Here is a 15,895-nt window from a genome sequence, read left to right as displayed (position 1 = left end):
TCCAGATCTCAAAACACTTTGTCACCAAAAAAAGGCTCGCTGTATTTCACACCGTCATGTTGTGGATAGGGGCCTTAATATGTTGGCAAAGCCTGGCTGCACTGAGATTGGGGCGAGATGTTTAAAAGGCACTCCAATCAGAGTGAAAAATAACTCCCCCAACTCCGACACAGAGGTGTCAGGGGCCTCCCTCCACACACTCACCCCCTACGCTCAGAGACAGCACCTCTCCCAACACCCTCCCAGCATCCTCCCACCACGCATGCCCCCCACCCCTGTGTGATCAATCAGAGCTGGCACCAACCCACCCAAACGATCAATGCCAGCACCTCCCTCTTCCCAGTGAACATCAGACCCCTTCATCCCAACTCCTCACCCAAACATCTCCACCTTCCACATCTGCTACCCCCCCCAACCGTCCCGTCTCCCCCCACCCCCCCCCAAACCCTGTCACCACCACAAGTAGATGAATTCTACCCCCACCTTCCCCATGAGGCTCCCACTGGGGTCCGCCACTGGTAGTGCCAACCTGTGCCAGGGAAAATTGCCAGGCCACTGCTTGGCCATGTTCTTCTCTCCTGCGGGATGTATTCGCCACTACGGCCCCTGGGGGTGCGGGGGAAAACTTATGTCACGTCGGTGGGGTTTGAAAATATGCCTCAGGTTCAGTATATGGCAGGGGGATCCTGAATTAAATGTTAATGTATTGAATTGTACTCATGCCCGTTGAAACCTCATTACATGGCCAAAGAGGAGCGGTGAAAATCAGATGTCATGATCTGGCTGGCAAGATTTGCGACCTCCAGGTTTCGCTAGATCTTGAGCCCCCCAACCCTCCCCCGCCCCTTGCGGCCATTCCCGCAGATGGTGAGCACAGGCTGAAGATTGCAAACCTCCCCCCTTACCCGCCTACTCCTGTATTGTTGGTTCAAAGTCAAAACCAAGTTGTGGGGAGTGTCAAGGCCTTATGTAAACCAAGGAAGATGGAAAGAGATCCCTTCACCAAGCATGCCTGCTGTGTTACATTTCAGTCCATTTGCACAAGAAGTGTGGACCTGTGAAGTTGAATTTCTTTGCAGCTAGAACATAAGAACATTAGAACATAAGAAATAGGAGCAGGAGTAGGCCATCTAGCCCTTCGAGCCTGCCCCGCCATTCAACAAGATCATGGCTGATCTGAAGTGGCTCAGTTCCACTTTCCCGCTTTCTCCCCATAACCCTTAATTCCCTTGCCTACCAAAAACCTATCTACCCATGTCTTAAATATATTTAGCGAGGTAGCCTCCACCACTTCAACGGGCAGAGAATTCCAGAGATTCACCACCCTTTGAGTGAAGAAGTTCCTCCTCAACTCCGATCTAAACTGCCCCCTCCCCTTATCTTGAGGCTGTGCCCTCTAGTCCTGTTGTCCTTTCTGAGCGGGAAGAATCTCTACCTCTACCCTATCCATCCTCTTCATTATCTTATACATCTCTATAAGATCCCCCCTCATCCTTCTAAAATCCAACGAGTACAGACCCTGTCTATTTAGTGTCTCTTCATAGTCCAACCCCCACACCTCTGGTATCAGCCTAGTGAACCTCCTCTGCACTTCCTCCAAGGCCAATATATTTTTCCTCAAGTGCAGCGACCAAAACTGCGCACAGTACTCCAGCTGCAGCCTCACCAGTGCCCTGTACAGTTGCAGCAAGACCTCCCTGCTTTTATATTCTATCCCCCTCGCTATAAAGGCCAGCATCCCATTCGCCTTCTTAATCACCTGCTGCACTTGCAGACTGGGTTTTTGTGACTCATGCACAAGGACCCCCAGGTCCCTCTGCACCGTAGCGTGCTGCAGCTTTTCGCCCTTTAAATAGTAATCCCTCCTACTATTATTCCTGCCAAAGTGGATAACCTCACACTTGCTAACATTGTACTCCATCTGCCAGGCCCTCGCCCACTCGCTCAGCCTATCTAGATCCCTCTACAGGCTTTCCACACCCTCCGCACAATTTGCTTTTCCACTTATCTTTGTGTCATTAGCAAATTTCGACACCCTACACTCAGCCCCCTCCTCCAGATCATCTATATAAATGGTAAATAGCTGAGGCCCCAGCACCGATCCCTGCTGTGATATGGTTTGAATCAAAAATCCCCTTAATATGAGTAATGCTGGTTACATCAATGACAAAATCCTTTGGCTTTGTGTTGTGTGATATTACCGATTTGTCTAAAATGAGATGCAAATGCTTTATTACATACCATGAACCAACAAATGTGTTGTCTTTACACAGGCAACCCGGCAGCGAGTGGCACTGGAACCTTTCAAATTTACCTCATTGATATTAATGACAATGCACCTGAGCTGATTCTTAAAGAGGCCCAGATTTGTGAAAAGCCCAATCCAAACGCAATCAACATCACAGCAGGAGATGCTGACAGAGATCCAAATACAGGCCCCTTTGTGTTTGAGCTGGAATATAAGCCATTGGGTGTCAGGAGGAACTGGACAATCACCCGTTTAAATGGTAAGATGAGAGCTTGTACAACACTCCAAGTTAAATATAAGTGTCATTAAGTAGCGATAGTTACTAACATTTCAAACCAAAACTCCACTAAAAAGCAACGTTCCTTGCTCAAAGTAAATGTTGAAATGTAAGCCATTGCTACTTGCAACATAGACTTGTAATAGTTTCAAACCCCATGCCCCTCTTCATCTAAATTTAAAAAATGTTTTTATTCCTTTGTGCAGAGTAGAAGGGGAATGCCCCAAACCCATCACCTTGTTTTCTCCAAAAAAAAATTCAAATTGAATCCGATTCATGGCCTCCGCAAGAGACATACTAGATCCAAAGTGACAAGAACAGACATTACACATGATCTTGAACATAGACTTGATCTTAACCAAAAGGCTCTCTGTGCATGGCTACATTACTATTTTTTGTAATTGGTGTTCTCTGGCATAGTCAAACATCATGTGGATGTGCCGGCGTTGGACTGGGGTAAACACAGTAAAAAGTCTGACAATACCAGGTTGGACTTAAACCTGGTGTTGTCAGACTTTCTACATAGTCAAACATCCCCATATTCTGGTCACAGTTGTTGTATGTGAAAGTTCCCCTCCACTGAATGTTATGGATTTAAAATTTCTACTTAAAGAAAGGCTTTTGGTCACAAATTTGGCAGAGACCATTAACGTTCTTTTCAGTAGAAGTCTGATATTTACTGAAAGATTAAGCCTCGAGTTTCCACAATTTAAAGCAGAAACTGTTTTACTATTCAGTAAAGCCAACACAACATGCTATCTATCCTATATTAGCTTCAGAAGTAAAATAAATCAAACGTAAATGAACAGGTAAATTGGGGTTAAAAATAAACCATAAATTACACATTAACTGATTGAGATAGATTTTACGAATTGGCTCCACAGTTCTCTCAGATTTTGATGGTTACATTTAGTCACAAAGTCATTTAAATCTTGCCTTCCTCATGAGGAATTTCAGCTCCTCTTCTTCTAGGAGCTAGTTTGATGCCCAGCAACAACCAACCTGAGTTCCATGGGCATGGGGTTTTCAGCACAAATGGCAATTACCACCATGCCTATCAAACCTACTCAGATTGGTCTGGATGGCATAGAATCAGGAATGTTATCTTCAAATAACAGAAACAGCTGCAGCAATTTATCCTCAGCTTCTGGAGCTGGACAATCTTTCCAGCTTGCTTATTATTACATCAGTGCACTCAACAAGCGCTACTGCACAGCCTGGACTGATTTGTGTCCTATATATTCTCAGTTTGCCAGCAGTTTTGTCTTCCAAACATCAGTATATTTTTGTTTCCTTTCTATACTTACCCGTTGTATTTCCCTGTCTGTTTCCTTGTCAGTTCAATTTCTGTTTCAGCTCGGGTCCGTCTCAAGAAATACCAATTAAATTTAAACACACAGGCTTTAAATTTTACGTGCACCCAGCAGGTGTGTTTCCTATGGGGGAGGAGGGCACAGAAAATAGTATGGGGTGTCCATTGCATTACTTTCCCACCCAGTCCTGAGCTCATTCCCATAAATGGGGGCTGGGAAGGCACCAAAATTGGCAGGCCATCTGCCATATTTAAATGAATAGTTAAGAGTCAGTTAGGCTCCTTAGCAAGCCAGTCAATCCTGACAATATAGGATCTACAGTGCAAAAGGAGGCCATTTGGCCCATCAAGCCTGCACCAGCTACAATCCCACCCAGGTTCTGTCCTATCCCCGTGCCCCCAATATTTAGGGGCAAATTTATCGTGGCCAATCAACCTAACCCACGTACATTTGGATGTCTATTATATTTATGCTGCCTAGGTCATAAACTCTTTGGTGTGAGCAGCAGGGCAAGAGTGGGAAGTTTGATTTTCTTTTGTGAAGGAAGGGGTGGGTCGTTCTTTGGGGACTGCCTTTTGACTATCGCGAGGCGGCCCCGCTCAGGGCAAAGTCCTCTCCCTCCCTTCCTCCCTACATCCTGCCGCACTTTCTAGCCTACTGAAACCCTCCTGGCTCAAGATCCCAGACATACCTGCTCCAGGGATTCACTGGTTTTGGTAGTTTTTTTTCTGAAGTCCTGGCAAGAGCCATTGACACTGCTGGAGTCACAGATTCGGAGGATGGGACTACAAGTTGCCACTTGGCCCTTATTAGTCTGTGCCACAAAGCTTAATGGCCGCAGGGCCTGCCAGTGTGGAGCGAATAGTTCCCGTTGTTTCCAGGATGGTGCGTTGCCAGTTCCCCTGTAAAATCAACCTAAAGATTCCCTTGCACACCGTAGTGACAGTGCACAGTCGAGTGAACGGTTTATCCTCAGATGAGTTTATCTTCACGCTTACAGACAGAATCTGTTTCAAAGAATTCAGGGTTTCCATCCTGTTGCTGAAACCATTCACTTCATACTGCAGAGCTTTCTCGCCAGTACAAACCAGAATGGGAATTTCCAGTTAGCTATCAAATATGGAGCAGCTTCCTCACTCCCAGGAACGTGGTTTTTTTGGCTGCTTGATCACTCAGTAATTGGACATTTTAACAGTAGTGCAGAGTGCCACTTTAAGGAAGAATTAAATTTGTGCTCTTGGAATTTCTCACTCACCTCTTCAATTACTGAATTTTTTTATTTACAATTCCTGTGCAATATTTTATAATGTTACAAATTACAACATGCATAATTTGCTTTAATAAGCTAGAAATCATGCTGTTAAAATGCTGCGTTTAATCCAGTCAAGATTACAGTCATTTTGTTTTTTTTTGTTCTACATACCAATTATTCTATTTTTTTATTTCATTCATGGGATGTGAGTGCACTATCTTGCAAGATTTTAAGATTTTGTTATATTGACCTCCCTGCGAAATGAATAGTTAGTCCAATAATGGCTGCCTGCAGTTGAGAGTGTGTTCCTCTTAATCAGTGCTTAACAAACAGAAAAATGATGGCGAAGTTTGGAGTGAACTCTTTCTTACATTTCATTTGCGAAATTAAGCATTGAAGAACGTCATGATGTACTTTTCAGAACTTTTCAAGTTGACTTTGAGGGAGTTTGAGTGGTTGTTCTGTGCATGCACATAGCGTTTAGGTACACAATGGTCAGCACAGTGCATCATTGAAAAAAACTGGCACTGAAGACACATGTGGGAACAATGGGGGAAATTTAACCCTGATAAAGAGGACTGGTGTCATTTCAAACAAAGGTATCACATTTGGCTGAAAGTGAGTGAAATGAAGGATGAAGATAATGTGAACATGTTCCTCGCCATGATGGGACCTGATGTCTTTGATGTAGTTTAGATCCATTGTTGCCCACAAGACCTAGCATGATGCACTATTCCATAAACACTGTGTTTCTGTACTTACATTACTGCATGTCTAAAAGAGAGATGGCACTGAAAATTGCGTTCTGTGAATAGAAGTCAATGCCAAGTGAGATTGTTGCAGATTATATGGTGAAATGCAATTGCTTAGATGCTGGACAACAACATGACATGGTTAAGATGGCTGGTATTGTAAGAAAGGATTTTTAGGTTATAGAATCACAGAATCTTACAGTGCAGAAAGAGGTCATTCAGCCCATCGAGTCTGTACTGACCACAAACTCATTCAGGTCCTGTTCCCATAATCCCACATATTTACCCTACTAATCTCCCTGATACTATGGTCAATTTAACATGGCTAATCAGTCTAACCGCATATTATTGGACTCTGGGAGGAAACCTTGGCTCTCAGAGGAAACCAATGCAGACACGGCAAGACTGTGCAAAATCCACAGACTGTGACCTGAGGCTGGAATTGAACGAGGGTCCCTGGCACTGTGAGACAGTAGTGCTAACCACTGTGCCACCATGCCATCCCTATGATCAAGGCATTGGAGGGAATTCTCTGGCCATTTACTCCAAAAGGAGTCTCTGATCCCACACCGCATCACTTGCTGCATGTTTTGTGGCAGTATAGGGTGATATCAATTGGAAATCTCACTAATAGTGGCGGGACCATAGAATCCTGTCGCCAGTGAAAAGCATGCCACACCCTGCTGCTGAGAAACACACAACTGGGAGGCCGAAGAATTCCCCCCATTGACACATACTTTCTAAAGAAATTGATTCAATAATGATTGGGTAAAGAGAATAAAACAAATCAGAATGGATTTTTGTAAGTTGATTGAAGAGACAGTAAAGCATAATAACCACAAGGCAGATAACTGCGAAATTGAGACTATAATGTGAGTTAGAATTGGTTGGAGAGAGATTTTGAAAAGTTATAAAAGGGATATTACCATTACGCATAGAAGACAGATACCTAAAGCCTTATTTGCTTATTAATGAGCTATAAATTTTTCTATAAGTAAGCATTGATGTATTCAGTACATTTCACCAAGCATTCTCATTCATTCCACGTATTGGGAAAGACACTTATCAACAATTCGACACTTACATCATGTCATGCTTTCTGGAATCATCTGATCTTTTCAAATAATCAACGTGCATAATATATATGTTTATATGAGAGTCTCTATGGCAGAATCTATACTTACCTCCCAGTGCCTTGCAAGATGGCTAAACTATCATCCAAGATAGTCAGGTAAGGACACATATAACCAGGAGAAACTTACAAAATTATTAATTTATCCTATACATTCCTAACTTACACTAAAACCTCTATTTAAACATAATACACCCATAATGGCTATCTCAGTCTGTTATTGTGGATTGGTTCTCTTTATCTCCTACTTTCAATCACCCTCTCCTTCATACAATTTACACATCCCATTAACATCCCATCTGATTCATAAGCATTTTTTTCCGAAGTGATATTTGGCTTTTCCTTTCAGAAATCAAATATTATTTGAGAGTAGTGTTTGATGCTGAGGACTGAGTTTAAAAAGGAGAGAACAGTACTGTTATAAACCATTAACTTCAAAGAAGTGATGTGGACATCCAGTAATTAGCTGACAGCTATGCCACGAGATTTTATGTTTCTACACAAAAACAAAAATTTATTGCGTACAAAATAAAATTTAGCAAATCAAGTGCTGCTATAGCTTTACATGATAGCTTGTCAAGATTTATACTATCAACTCAGTACTACTTTTTCCTTCTTCCCAAGAGTTCCCTTGTCTTACTAAATCTTGAAAGTTTATTCACTTTTACTCTGGGACAAACCAAAGAGAAATCGCAGCTATCCAGTGTTCATTCTGCCATTCCAGCTATTCACCAAGGTAGAAGATTTGACGGGGGGTCCCTTTATTAGTTCTCGCCTAAGTAAGTTCCAAATTTCCATTAAAAACTCATGACGCTGGATCCCACGACTCAAACAAAGGTTTCCCTTTCAATTTCAGTTTAGTGTCTGCAAACATCAGAAAAGCCCACTGATGGTTTCCAAAGGCCTAATGCTTTGGTTTCAAACTGCATCCAGTTTGATTACGTTCAGAGCTCCAACTGCAAAAGGTTAACTACAATTCATTCAAAGGATTACTACAGATGTCTCCCTTTATCTTCCAACTAAACAAACCTTACGTCTTTCTCTTCCCTAATCAACTTTGTCTTATATACTGAATCCCATCTCCTAATCGCAGGCTGCAGTTTGGATGATAGAATTCCTACAGTACAGAAGGAGGCCATGTGGCCCACCAACCACAATCCCATGCAGGCCCTATTCCTCTCGTGGAATAGGTATTTACCTTGCTAATCCCCCTGACACTGAGGTCGATTTCGCATGGCCTATCAACCTAACCCACGCATCTTTGGACTGTGGGAGGAAACCGGAGCACTCAGAGGAAACCCACGCAGACAGAAGGAGTAAGTGCAAACTCCACACGGTGACTTGAGGCTGGAACCTGGGTCCCTGGTGCTGGAAGGCAGCAGTGCTAACCACTGTGCCACCACCCCCCCCCCCCCCCCCCCCCAATCTATCTAGCATTTACTCTACTTCAGCTGCAGGTTTGGCTTTATCCTTCAATTTCCAAGGAGCTACAAGCTGCATAATACCCAAAGCCAACGCACTCTCCCAGCTGCTTTCCAAACATCTTTCCTGCTGTCCATGCCCTAACTGAGGTAAGCCCCAAACAAAGACTCTCATTAGGTGCTACCCATCTCCATGGCAATGCGACACACAGTGCCTACTTCCAGATGCTAATGCAAATTAACTACCTCCTAGTTCCAAAACTGTCCTTAATTCTGTGAAATCACTGGAATATTGTGTCCTTTACTGGAATATCTGCAGGCATTGCAGGTGGAATCTTCCCATAATTTTTCAGGCGTGACTGAAAATTGACATGTTTCTCTTCAGGTGTGCTAGCCTATTTTCAGACTAGATCATCAGCCACCCTGACGAAAACAAATCCAGGGGTATGGTTTAGATCCTCTGTCTGGCAGAGCTGATGAAGCTGGCTCCATGGAGATCAGGGTGCCACTTTAAAGGCCCAAGTCAGCACTGAAGCTAAACTTGTCCCACACCCCCACAGACACGAGGAACTGCTCTTCTCTGCCCTGCCCCCACCACAAAGGTATTGAGGGTTCTACCCTCCCTCACCACAAAGCAATCGGGGCACTCCTCTGGCCTTGTGAGACTTTGGAACTCCTCGCCACAGAGAGCTGGGCAAAGAGGGCAGAATCCTTGTCGATGTTTAAGGTTGAGATAGATAGATTTTTGATCAGTGACAGAATCAACGTTTATGGGGAAAGAACAGGGGAGTGGACACGAGGAATGTCATCAGATCAGTCATTGAATGGCAGAGCAAGCTCGATGGGCTGAATGGCCGACTTCAGTTCCTGTTTCTTATGGCCTCAACAGTGCCTAGTTGAGTAGGATGGTGGGAGCAACCAAGTACTTGAGAGGAGAGAAATGAAAACTGAATGGGTGGCATCAAGGAGAGGATAAAAGATCATTGGTGGCTAAGGCAGAAAGTGGCTGCTAAAACGTGCTTGATACCGTAAGCCAAGAGAATTTAAATTACCTGGACATGTCAGAGATTAGGTGGAACAGGCTTGGTGGTAAACAGAAAGCAGGAAGGAGACAATATAACGGAATCCATCCAATGTCAAAATCTGAGGCGTCTGTCTGTCAGAAAAGTCAGAGAAACCTTACAGGTCGCAGGCCATTTGGTCTATCGGCAGAGCATCCCACCCAGACCTTGTCCCCTAACCCTGCATATTTACCCCACTAATCCCTCCTAGCTTACATATCTTGAGACACTAAAGGGCAATTGTAGCATTGTCAATCCATTTAACCTGCACATCTTTGGAGTGTGGGAGGAAACCAGAGCACCCAGAAGAAAGCCATGCAGACATGAGGAGAATGTGCAAACTCCACGCAGACACGCGAGGCCGGAATTGAACCCGGGTCCCTGGCACTGTGAGGCAGCAGTGCGAACCACTGTGCCGCCCATGGTTTAAAGTAAAAATGTTGTTGTCCACTGTAATCATTTCATTTGGTTCAGGGCATTGCCATAATCTGAATGTGAGCAGTTGTCTGCAGTGATTGTGTGGGACTTTTTGCTGGTAAATGAAAAGCTATTTGTCTAATGGCAAGGTCTCTTTTTAATCTCTCATATCTGATTCCAAAATACATTATTTGCCATTTTCCTTGGGTAATTTTACTGTGGAATCAAATTGCTTACATTTTACTTTTCAGAGGACAAAGTAGGATTGAGCTCTTTATGTGAGTTATACATATTGATTTGAGTAAACAACAGTATCTGCTGGATCACATCTTTTGTGTCTAGAGATAGCATAAGGAAATCAATGATGTTTTTATATATTCATAATAATGTTTGAAACAAGCATTCCCAAACGGCTTGACCGTGTTTAACAGAGGTACAACTACATTAATAGGCTGAACAATTCAATTACTGAGGACCCGTGACTGTTAGCTTCTGGTGCTTTAATACTCCAGAGTGATATTTCAGGTCTTACAAATGTGTTAATAAATCCCTGGATATGATATCCAAAAAAGCTAATATAATCACAAAACCCAAAAAAACTAATCATCCCAACAAGTTGCTAGTCGTTGAGATACCAATGACCTTCTAGTATGAGTGAGAGAACTGGCTGACTACCACAGCTAGCACCTCATGGAGGGTTTACAGCAGATGAGTCTTTGTTGTATCCAACAGGCCCTCTGGTTGGAAAAGCAGCTAATTTTTGACTGTTTTACTAGCTTGCATTTCTTTTGCTTTGACTGTGTAGCTAAGTAAATTGGGAAAAAGTGATAATGATATTGGCATCACGATCAAGGTAACAATCCATATTTTCCATGACACATTTGTCAACCTCTCCTTAACCCCCATCCTATCACTGACCTTCCAATCTGCTCCACCGCCTTTTCCAAGTATATAATTCATCGCATTTCTATCTCTCTTCTGTTCTTTAGGTTATAGGTTGGGTAGGATTTTCTGGCAGCGCTTACCCTGAAACAGAAAATCCCGCCCAAGGATAAATGGACCATTCCATGGTCCACCCCTTATCCGCTACGATTCCCATGGTGGATAGAATGGGAAATTTACCTTGTTAACCGTTTCTGTTGCTGCAGATGCTGCCAGATTGGCTGAGTTTATTTTTGTTTTTATTGACAAATCTTCCTTGTTAGGCCTAACTTACTAAAGCAAATAAGATTTTTTTGGTCCAATATAGCCCCAAAGCTAGCCTTGAGGAACAAAATGCATTTGCTGTGTGGCAAGCTAACTCTAGGATATATTAAACAAAGCGTGTTACAAGTTAAAAACCTGAATTCTCACTCACCATTAATTTACTTTCTTAAAGCTGCTTATTTGTGTATTGAATAGGTTTGTTCAGTGTGTCATTAGCATTGTAATATTCTTAAACAAAGGAACCATTTCCTCTCAATATCAAGCCATGGGATATGTTGTTGCCGCACAGAGAAAATCCATTTTATAATTAATGTCATATGCACATGTAAATTCTATTAGCTTACAATGAGCGTGCTATCTTTCTGAGTGCTACCCCACTTAGAAACTCTCAAACTCATTCAAATATTAAGCTTTGTAAAGAGGGCTTACATAAATGAATCAAGCACCTGTTCTTTTCAGAGTAGTATGTGTAAATATACTTCATGTAAGATGCCATAGAATTTGCAAGGATATATTGAGGGAATAATGGAATCTCTTGCCAATGTCTTTTTTAAAACACCTTTTAATATCTTAGCTTAAACTTTTTATTATCATTTCAACTTAGATTCATTTCAAATATGCCATTAATTCTATTTGTAGTGTGATTGCTGTCATTTAGGGCATAAAGAAAATAAACTGTCTGCTGGTAATTGTAGCATCATAATATCACAGATGACCATAGCACAGACCCCAGGCCATTCAGCCAGCTGTAATCTGATCGTTTCTCTTTAAAAGCCACTCTGCTTTAAAAATAATGTTGTTCTTGAGGGAGTGCAACGAAGGTTTGCCAGGCTGATTCCAGGGATGGCAGGACTGATGTATGAGGAGAAATTAATTAAGCTAGGATTGTTTTTTACTTGAGTTCAGATGAATGAGGGGGATTCTCATAGAGACATGTGAGATTCTAATAGGACTAGACAGAGTAAATGCAAGGAGGATGTTCCCGATGGTGGGTGTGTCCGGAACGAGACACACCCACCATCTGAGGATTCAGGATAGACCATTTAGGACGAAGATGAGGAGACATTTCTTCACCCAAAGAGTGGTGAGCCTGTGGAATTTATTACCACAGGAAGTAGTTGATGCCAAAACATTGAATATATTCAAGAGGCAGCTGGATATAGCACTTGGGGTGAATGGGATCAAAGATTATAGGGAGAAAGCAGGATTAGGCTATTGAGTGGTCAGCCATGATCGTGATGAATGGCGGAGCAGGCTCGAAGGGCCAAATGGCCTCCTCCTGCTCCTCTCTTCTATGTTTCTATGTTTAATCAGAGTGAGTGTGGCTGTAAAACATTTGGAAAAGAAAATTAAGTGAACACCTGGTCAGTAAGCAATAAGCCATGCTGTTTGTTCGAATCATTCTGTATCGATTCATTGTCAGTTTATGGTCAGCTTGGTCATGAAATATATGAGTCTGTACAATCCTATTTTCAACAACATTTCCATACTAGAACTAAAATAAACAATTTAACACCCACAGTATAGTGCATGGTAAAATTATCACTCTATAAGCAGGTTTGATAATGGAATTGAATAAACAATAATGTATTCCAGTGAACTTTTTTTTTTGCCTTGCGGAATGATAATCCATGCGAGTGTGAATGTTAATTAAAACATACGGTCACAGCACTCCTGAGCTAATTAATGCCGCACCGAGACTCAGGTTAGTTTGCACGAGCGTGTTAAGTATCTTTTGGGCAATCATGAGTTCCAGTTGTTTTCTTTTGTGAAGAATAAACTTTCCTTGCATGTAGTTCGTGCGAATTGTAATTCTATCGTGCTTGTGATTTACAATCACTGCCGAGGTTATCTCTGCTTCTTCAGTTGTGGAAGAGCTCATTGAGCTGTTTGTGGTGTGTAGAATTTCTTTTGATTTCTCTCCTTTTCTGAATTCGACAGGGGACTCTGCCCAGCTCAGTTTGAAGATTGGTTTCCTGGTCGCTGGTGTATACGATGTTCCAATCATAATCACAGATTCTGGCAACCCTCCATTATCCAGCACCTCTGTTATTAAAGTGAAAGTCTGCCCTTGTGATGAACATGGTGATTGTACAGCTGTTGGTGCTATAGCAGCAGCTGGATTGGGCACAGGAGCCATTATTGCAATCCTTATATGTATCATAATTTTGTTAAGTGAGTATTGCAGTTGGAGTGAAACAATTCAATTAACATCAGTAACATGCTAATGGCCTAGTTAAATATTTCCAATTTTCTTCAGTACTCGTCTTGCTGTTTGTGGTGTGGATGAAACGCAGAGATAAGGAACGGCAGACAAAGCAACTCCTGATTGATCCAGAGGACGACGTCAGGGACAATATCCTGAAATACGATGAAGAAGGTGGCGGTGAGGAGGATCAGGTGAGGGAGCAACTTAATCTGTCTCAGTCATTCAAGAATAACCTAACCACTCGTTCCAGATATTGCGACTGTTTCATTCTCAGGGAAACTTCTATCATAAATCCAGCCTTGGACAAGACCTCAGGGGCATCTCAGAAAACAAAATTGTCACAGTTCACAAAAATTCAAAAAACTATTCACATTGAAGTGCTTAAGTTCAGTCTTATAGAGAGTAGGAAGTCAAAAGGGTTAACATCATTTTTTGCAGTTTATCATCTTCTGTGATAAAACTGTAATTTTGAAACTTACTTCCAGTTCAACGCTTTATTTAAGGTCCACTGAAATAGAAGTTTACTGGAGTAAAATAATTATGCTATGTTCAGAGCAATGCCCACATTTGACCTTGACGATACTGTTAGCGAAGCATTAGGGCTGTATTTTTAAAATTGGTTTTAATAGCTAACAAAAACAGCAAACTATTACATTTCTGAAAAGGTTCTGGGACTGACATGTCACACTGCACTTTATTGTACCACGATGCCAAAATACTTTTAATTTGTTGACAGCTCTTGCTCAAAAAAACTTTTTTTTTCTACTCTACGATTGCAAGGAACTTCAGATTGTGTGACAAAGACTAATCCAAGTGCTGCAATGCATTTAGGGAAACAATATCATTAAAAATTCAACACTAATGAACTAACAAATATTGGAATATTTTTCATTTGTCATTAGGAAGATTATTAGGGAGTTGATGCAAAATACTGTAGCAGTGATGGGGATGTGCAGGTTGCTTTAAGTTCAATATTAATGTACAATATTAACAACCAATGAGATTATTAACTGAATTTGATACTTGCAAGCTCTCAATGTGATGTTTTACCATTCTCTTATATTTGTTAGTGTTTGCTCAAAATTGGTTAACTTGCCTCAAGCATTCTAGAACACAGGAGGAGTGAAGTTTTATAAGTTTACCAGTGGAAAAAAAATCTGTGTGGGGTATGAAATAGGAAACCTCAGATAGTAAATGCATGGATATTTTTGCTGGTTATTAACATGAGGAATTTCACTCCCTGTTAGATATGCACATATTATATTGTTCTGGATCCATTGTTTTCTTCCTCTCTAGACTTTGTTTACTGTCTTGGATGTTGAATCGAGTTAGTATATAAGTTTTAAACTGAGTTGTGCATTATCGTTTAATTTAAACAAATGTTTGTAAGTTGGAAAAGTAAGAAACTTGCAGACTGTTGCTACAGGACGGCACGGTGGCACAGTGGTTGGCAGTGCTCCTCATAGAGCTAGGAACCCGGGTTCAGTTCCTGGCTTGGGTCACTGTCTGTGTGGGGTTTGCACATCCTCCCCATGTCTGTGAGAGTTGCTCCTGGGTACTCCAGTTTCCTCCCACATTCCAAAAGATGTGCTGGTTGGGTCATTGGCCATACTAAATTCTCCCTCAGTGAATCTGAAGAGGCACCAAAGTGTGGTGACTAGGGGATTTTCACAGTAACTTCATTGCAGTGTTAATGTAAGCCTACTTGTGTCTAATAAATCAACTTTTCTTTAAATTTTCGTGTTGACCTCATTGTTACTTAGTGGTTTTCTCTACCACCTGAGCCTCAGTTGGTTCATCTGAGGTTAGTTGTTATATGACTTTAATCTTGTGTTTCATGTTTAATGTACCTTCTCTAAAGGTGAATAGAGAATTGCTCTATTGGTGCAGTTCTTGTGGTTGCATTTCAGGCAGAGCATATTAATGTTATCAGGATTGGGAAATTTACAACATAAGGTAGAATATCTAAACTAGCAGAATGAGGCAGACCCTACCAACATATTTAATCAATCTTCTTTGCATTTAAAGTAGCTATAATACATTATCCCTGTAACCGAAATCACTATGGACCCTTTCCAAGACCAGTGCGCTGTGACTGCTGTATGTACTATCGACAAGATAAACTGGATTAACTCATAACGCTTACTTTAACAGTATCTGAAAACCCTAAAACCGCCAAGAAGGACAAAAGCTGCAAAATCACCGCTCTCTCCAATTTACACATCATCCTGATTGAAGGAATAGCAATATATGTCAATGTTGTTGGGCCAAAATCCTTAAATTTGTTACTTTATATTACTGTGGAAACATCATCACCATTAGGACTGCGCTCATTCAGCAGCAAATGCACCACAACCATTTCAGGGCAGCCTAAGGATGGAAACAAATGCAGCCCTGAGAACAAATACTAAGTCAAACTGTTATCTCAGAAAATTTCAAAAACAATTGTACGTAACAGCTTTCTCATGCATACTCTCATACGAAATATAAAACTAAAGAGAGGCTTTTTTTTGTAAAAAAAAATCTAAAGAAGTGCTATTTCTAGATATGAGATCCCATCTGAAATATCCAGAATGAATACAGCCAAATTGAGATTGCCATTAACAT

The 15,895-nt window shown here is 41.6% G+C and overlaps 1 protein-coding gene across 1 annotated transcript in view; it reads left to right on the top strand.

Moving 5' to 3' along the window:
• Nucleotides 1-15,895, top strand: part of LOC145353946 (cadherin-4-like) — a 608,947-nt gene that overhangs the window by 553,782 nt on the left and 39,270 nt on the right. Inside the window, exons 12-14 of the mRNA XM_080204964.1 lie at nucleotides 2,274-2,507; nucleotides 13,021-13,254; nucleotides 13,340-13,479. Coding sequence (XP_080061090.1) covers nucleotides 2,274-2,507; nucleotides 13,021-13,254; nucleotides 13,340-13,479 — 608 coding nt within the window. The remainder of the gene's footprint in view (nucleotides 1-2,273; nucleotides 2,508-13,020; nucleotides 13,255-13,339; nucleotides 13,480-15,895) is intronic.

This window comes from Carcharhinus amblyrhynchos, chromosome 16 (genome assembly GCF_965287045.1).
Source record: "Carcharhinus amblyrhynchos chromosome 16, sCarAmb.v2.hapA, whole genome shotgun sequence".
NCBI classification, from domain to species: domain Eukaryota; kingdom Metazoa; phylum Chordata; class Chondrichthyes; order Carcharhiniformes; family Carcharhinidae; genus Carcharhinus; species Carcharhinus amblyrhynchos.
This window is presented reverse-complemented; position numbering and strand designations above follow the sequence as displayed.